The sequence below is a fragment of the Rhinichthys klamathensis genome, unplaced genomic scaffold, assembly GCF_029890125.1.
Source record: "Rhinichthys klamathensis goyatoka isolate OS25496 unplaced genomic scaffold, OSU_Roscu_1.1 h1tg000066l_1, whole genome shotgun sequence".
NCBI lineage: Eukaryota > Metazoa > Chordata > Actinopteri > Cypriniformes > Leuciscidae > Rhinichthys > Rhinichthys klamathensis.
In genome coordinates, this window is record NW_026606609.1 from 1,282,398 (window position 1) to 1,289,117 (window position 6,720).

The 6,720-nt window shown below is 39.3% G+C and overlaps 1 protein-coding gene across 2 annotated transcripts in view; it reads right to left on the reverse strand.

Annotated features, from left to right (window-relative positions):
• The window catches only part of soga1 (suppressor of glucose, autophagy associated 1), a 49,798-nt gene extending 47,326 nt beyond the window's left edge, over positions 1-2,472 (reverse strand). For both annotated transcript variants that reach the window (XM_056250019.1, XM_056250017.1), the window contains exon 1: positions 1,335-2,472. In XM_056250019.1, the coding sequence (XP_056105994.1) occupies positions 1,335-2,186 (852 nt within the window). In that variant the 5' untranslated portion in view covers positions 2,187-2,472. The remainder of the gene's footprint in view (positions 1-1,334) is intronic.
• Between the last annotated feature and the right edge of the window lie 4,248 nt (positions 2,473-6,720).

The following is a 6,720-nucleotide window of genomic DNA, read 5'->3' on the forward strand; positions in this document are numbered from 1 at the left end:
CCCACTGATAGATGCTGTGGGCCACCGCGTGCTGTCACACATTTCCAGTGAATATAGGTCAACTACTGCAGCGCGCGTCACGTGCTCAGCGCGCGGATAAACAATGGAGTGAAAAGTGGGCGCGGGCGCAGTGGACTGCTGCAGCATCTGTACAAACAGCTGCATTACTCAGGCAACACGAGTGCAAGAGCAACTAAACACTAGCCGTTTTTAATGCTGATATATTGGGCATGTCAAATGAAAAAGATTTGGTTTCGTCATGGTCTTCTGATAGTTTATGAAAACCGAGATTACAAAGGAATCACTGTTCAGCTCATAGTAATTCTGTGGAAAAGACAAACCCATCTAATAGTAAACAAGGACCTTAAATATATGCCTTGCAACATAAATATAAAATTAGTATTTCCAGTTTTATGGGGAACACACTGGCACGTCTGCCTTAGGAACAATGATAATGATATAGGGCAGTAATACAGTGACCCTCCAACTAGTTTCCACCAAATACAATAAGAAACAGTTATTGTGATACATTTCATCATTATAAAAAAATCTTAGTTTCCAGCCATTTATCATCTCACAGCAATTTCTGTAATTTCTACTCAGTTTTATGAATTTATGAATTTGATTTTCTTGATTCAGTATAGGCTATCAGTTCTAAGTGGCCTTATAGTGTTTAATTTACCACTTTTATATGTTTTTTTTTTATTAATAAGGTAATTCAGCATTTTCAATCTAGTTGGTTGTCATAATCATGAGCATAAAAAAATTCTTGTTTAAGCTGCTTATACTAATATTGCACTACAGTTTCACTGTTGTAACTACAACAGTGTTACTATAGGCTATACTTTGGGGAATTTTTTTTTAGAAATTCTTCAAATGTTCTGAAAAGAACCCCTTGAACCCCTTTTGCATACTATTTTGGTTCTAGTTGGTTATTTTGAGGTTTTGATGTTGCATTATGTTCTTGAGATCAATGTTTTTGGTTTTTGGCATCAGCCAAAGGACTAGAATAACATCCAAGTTGTAACCTTAAACTGAGCAATATGACATTTTGGCAGAAACAGTGGTAAAGTGCTATATGACACCATTGTTGGTTTAACTTTTAAAAAGTAAGTTATCTGTTTTATTTAAAATTTTGAGTTAATACAATGAAGGAGATTGGTTTAATAAATAGAAACTCACAATATTATGTTATTTGAACCACATTAATTAACTAAGTTGATTTGAAAAAATATTTAAAAAAAAGTTGTGATAACAAATCATGAAAATATATGTTTACTGGAATCTTTTATGTTTAATTTTACAATAATAAAATAATATAATCATTATCTTACCTTTAAATAATCATTTTCCGACCTGAGTTCCTCTATTTCCCTGATTAATTCCTCGTGCATCCCGTCCATCAGCTCCTCGGTCAGGTCCGAAAACGCCAGGGAAGTGCTGGCGAGCATCCTGCTGTCGAACGAGGTGAGCGAGCGCTCGTCGCCGGGAGAGACGCTCCCCTCTACGGTCTCCATTCCCAGCGAGAGTCGCTCTTTCTCCACGCTGGTCTTGGTTTGACCACTCTTGTCCAATAGTCCATGTTCTGCTGCCGATTTATCACCGTCGATCCCCCCGCGACTGCTGGTCTCGGTGTCACTGCTGAGCGCGTCTGTGGAGACCTTGTTCTCCTCGGAGGCGCAGTCCGAGAGCTCGGAGCTGCTGTCGGTGGCTGAGAGTTTCCCCGGAGCGCAGCCGGAGTCCTTGCTTAAATCATCCGATCCGATGCTGGCGTCCGAAACTTTTCTTCGAGCGCTTTTGTTGGACTTCGCGCTGCTCTTCTGAGCACCGGCCGCGGATAGCGCGGGCTTGCCGGTCGGTTTACTCTTCTCTGTTTTCGTTTCTTTCCCGGTGTTAACCGGGCTGCGTCTGGACACGCGGCCGCCTAAATATATGGCTCCCGGTTTAACGCTCAGCGTCGGCGTGCCGATACCTCCGCGGATTTTAGTGAGGGACCACCCGGGCACATCTTTGGGTCTCGCTGGAGACGGTGCCCGGTGTGTTTTCTTTTTCTCGTTAACTTGCAGCGGCTGCACAGGCGGCTGTTCTGGTTCGCCGGTGCTGCTCTCCATTTTCTGCTTTTGCCTCTTCTCCTTCGACGAGACAAAATGCGTCGGGGAACCGGTGTCAACCTTTGTCTTGGTCATTCATTCCGTTTACAAGACACGAATGAAGCTGAAATGTTACCTCCACTCCCCCCCCCCCCCAAAAAATAAGAGTTGAACTGGTAAACGCTTCACAACAGATCAGCCGACATCAAAACCGTTGAAAATCCACAAGAAAATGTGAGTGCTTGGATTGAGATTCTTCGATTTTCTTTTATTCACCACGTCTGCGAGATATTCTCCCGTGCGCGCCCTCAGTCGTGAACCGCGGCTTCTCCTCTGCTGAGTGTTAGTGAGCTTTAGTGAGGTTTCTTTCTTTCTCCCCGCCCAGATAGCGGCTCCGAGCCTCCGACCGTGACGAATGGAGAGCCTCGCGCGCAGAGCAGAGCACTACTGCCACCAACACACGACGCGTGAACTCTTCATCTCATTCGAATGGGTGTTTTCCCTGCAAAAAATTACATGATCAAAAAGTTATGACAACATATGTTGTAACATTGATTTTTTTAGGCATAGGCCTAAATTTAAGTTGAATTGACTCAATCATTGTTGATTCAAGTTGATTGTATTTAAAAATTTAAGGCAGAAACTTTTCTTTACAGTAGCCTAGCTATATTACAATAAAGTGTGAACTATAATAACAGTCATTTGCGCTAACCATTCATTCACTGATTCAGCACACGCCCCGACCAATGTATTCCGATTCCCAAACGAATAACTCGAATGAGTCGACTCTTTTAAGCGAATCATTAGCAGAATGTTTTGTCCGATTCCAACTCGAATGTTTTTTATGGGTCGACTTTCTTTAGTGAATCTAGAACTGACAGTGCGACTAATGTAGGCATATATTCCCAAACAAATTACTATTATTAGACAGCTGTTTTGGATGATGTAGGCTAATGAATCATTTTAGTGATTTCCCGAAATACAGTAGGCTAGTAGCCTATTGAGTCAAGTTTTATAAAACTTTAGTAGTAAGGGTTCTTTTAATCTTTAAAGGGTTAGTTCACCCAAAAATGAAAATTCTATCATCATTTACTCACCCTCAAGTTTCTTTCTCTGATGAACTCAAGAGAAGATATTTTTAAGAACATGGCAATCAAACAGCTGAAGGTGAAGCTATATTGACTTCCATAGTAGGAAGAAAATACTATGTAGTCAATGGCAACTGTCTGGCTACCGACATTCTTCAGAATATCTTCTTTTGGTTTCAACAGAAGAAAGAAACTCATACAGTTTTGGAACACCTTGAGGGTTAGTAAATGATGACAACATTTTCATTTTCGTTGAACTATCCCTTTAATTGTTTCATGTCTCCCCAACACAGCTGCATCTGTATGGCCAAAACAATAATACAGTATTTCTATCTACAGTTTCTAGCCTATTTATCTACTTTCTTGGCTGATTCAGGAGATACCGGGCCTAGCTGTCATATTTTTGACAATTAGTGAATATTTCTCTTATGTTGATTTTCCAGTCTTGGCAAAAAAAAAAAAAAAAAACTATCGATAATTTCCATCATTACTGCCTAAGAAAAAAACATATCATTAACAGCCTATTTAACATAATTGACCTTTTGACCCCCGCAAATTGGGTAAGTTGTTACAATGGGAACCTTCTGTTTCTGGTGAATACCACTTTTTTGAAATATGAAATACAATTGGAAAAAAAAACTTCCTTGACTTACTCTATATTTTATTTGTATTAGCAATAATGTAATATTGTTGGCTTTTAATTGTATTAATGTATGTGGTTTTATTGCATTTATACTTCATTAAGTGTTACTGTAGCCAATTAAAATAAGCATTTATACCATTGTCTCAAAATATTACATTTACTGAAATACAACCCTTGTGACAACTAGCCCTGATCTACCCTGTATATCTTTTCTTCTGTGCTGAAAACGGCTTGTCTCCAGCAGTGGGAAGGGAGGCTGGAGGATGAGGCAGGAATGTGAGCACGGGTCACATGCACCAGAATTAGTCTGTAATGATTGCTTCATTCAGAGACTGCACTCCTGGCCGAACACTCGGGCCCCTTCTGGGACCCCTCACACAGGTGGCGCTCCCCGAACTTCACATGAGCTCACAGTTAATGGGTTTACCCACAAGAACACCCTGCTGGAGACAGGACAGAGGAGCTGGTTGGGATCTGTGCTAACGGAGGCGTTCATTGCCACATGAAAGAAGGGGATTTGTCCCAATCCTCTTTAGACAGAGAGTCTTCACTTGATCTTTTATTGATCGATTGATTCATCCACGGTTGGTTCATTCCTGTGTCCATGCAGTGTTTTATTTTATTAACAGTGGTGTTGTGCTGTTTTATTAACAAATAGAGCAAATTACATCTTACATTGTAAAATCTGTTGGGATAGATCCTGCAAGAAGAGCAAGATTGTTGGCATTATTTGCCACGACACTACTGACAAAACAAATTTATAGTAGTATTTCTGAATGGATAATGGAAAATGGACTGCGTTTATTTCCTGTAAGACAGCAATTATCTGTGCGGTGTTGAGACGTTTAGGGATTTTGTTACTGTTATGGCTGTCAGCAGCCTTGCCACACTAGACTGAGGAATGCAAAACCCACAGGGAGACAGACATTATCTGCTGGATATCACATATTCTACTTCGTGGTGGGCTTAATTAATGTACAACAGTATTTTAGTCCCCTGTCCTATATACTTGGCCTAAATATCTGTGATAATGATACTAACAGGTTTGCCTGCTGTTGTTGCTCATGTCTCTGAGGAGGGAGGACTGGGACCCCGCAGTCCTCTCGTCTCCATGTAATGGTTGTGGTGGCGACAATGACGAAAGTGGATTCATAAATCCTTATTGGTCTTGTCTGATGAGAAATGCATCATCTGTACTGACTATACATACACATAGTTTTACTTAAGAAATACTTTAAGAAAAAAAAAGATAAATTATTTAAAAATAATAGATTTTTTTTTTACTTCATTTTATTTTAATTTAATCATTATTTTAACTAAATACATTTTTTTTAAACAAGTAAAAGCATGGTAGTAGAAAATTAAAGAACATGCTGTATCAATCTAAGATTTGGTGTCAATAAAATAAAATAAAACCGAAAACCCACAGCATTTTCATGTTTTCTTAGTTGTGATAATTGTTACTATAAAGATGCTTGCGTCCCTGTGTGTGTGTGTGTGTGTGTGTGTAGGTTGTTAATCAGAATTTTCCAAAAGTTAAGCATCTAATTTCCATGACCATTTGTTAAATATTTTTTATTTTTTTGATAGATGTGTTGGTCCAATTTTGGTGTTGTTATGAAGGATAATAGGTTTCTTAGCTATTTCTGTTATAGAGTAGACATTAATGTTCAGTGTGCATACAGCAATTATATCTTGACACGGGTGGATATTACAACATCTGTGTCAGAATAAAGTAGAAAAAAGCAAATCATTCAACAGATCTTCTGTGTGTTAATTGAACCACTAGTGCCACCTTATGGCCACATTAAGCAAGCACAACACGATTATCACTTCAAAGGTTGAAACAGTGGCAGAGGATAATAAAAGCACAGACACCTTAACAAAGAAATTACCCTAATCTTATACCATAAAATGTATTGTATATACTGTGTTATGCCAATCGTGTTTTACATTTGCTTTGATGTTACTTTTGTCTGACCGTGATATAAAGATTCACTTCCCACAAACTGAGTCAGACTCATGCATCAGTGATGAGAGGGCAGTTCTTTCTATGCAAGCAGAAACAAAGCCATGTTGTAGAGGGTCAGTGGGTGTAATTGGCGTGTGTAATACTGTATGAAAGAGTCCATTTTACTGTAGTCCAGTCTTTAGTCCTCTGAGATCTGTTGGAACAACACTGCAATAACTGTAACCCTGATGGCAGACAAATCGGCAGGATGGTTTTTGATGAAAAGTTTATAATTTGCCCCTTCCATCATGTTTTATTGCTGACAGATGACTGGCTGGTCTGAATGTGTGGCTTTAGGCTCTAGACAGCACAAATGTATCACATAACTGGACAATACAGTGTAATACAGTGTATTTTGGCCAATATCTCAAAGCGATTTCTGGGTTCAACCTTTCAGGGCTCTTCCTCTTTGTCAGCATCAGAGGCTTCCAACACACACACACACACACACACACACACACACACACACACACACACACACACACACACACACACACACACAATAAGGGCAATTAAGCAGTGAGGTCAATGCAGGTCAGCTGTGCTGCTGGGAACAGTGTATATCAGTGACGTCTGCCTCATTATTAACGAGAGACGTAAAACAAAATGAGAACATTTATATTTTTAATGTACAAGCTTTTAATTACGCTAAGTAATTTTCATGCTTTCATAGAGATTGCAATATTTGAGGATCATAGCATGCAAGCAGGTCTATTTTAACTGGTTTCTCTGTACTATTTTACATTTCCGTCAATGGCCTCTGGTAATGACTGATGAACGTTATGAATTTCTTGGAATGAACATGCTAAAATGAATCAGGAATAGCCTGAAAGGTGGTTCATAGAACAGACTGCAACATATGCTTATACATTTGATATGTACAGTATA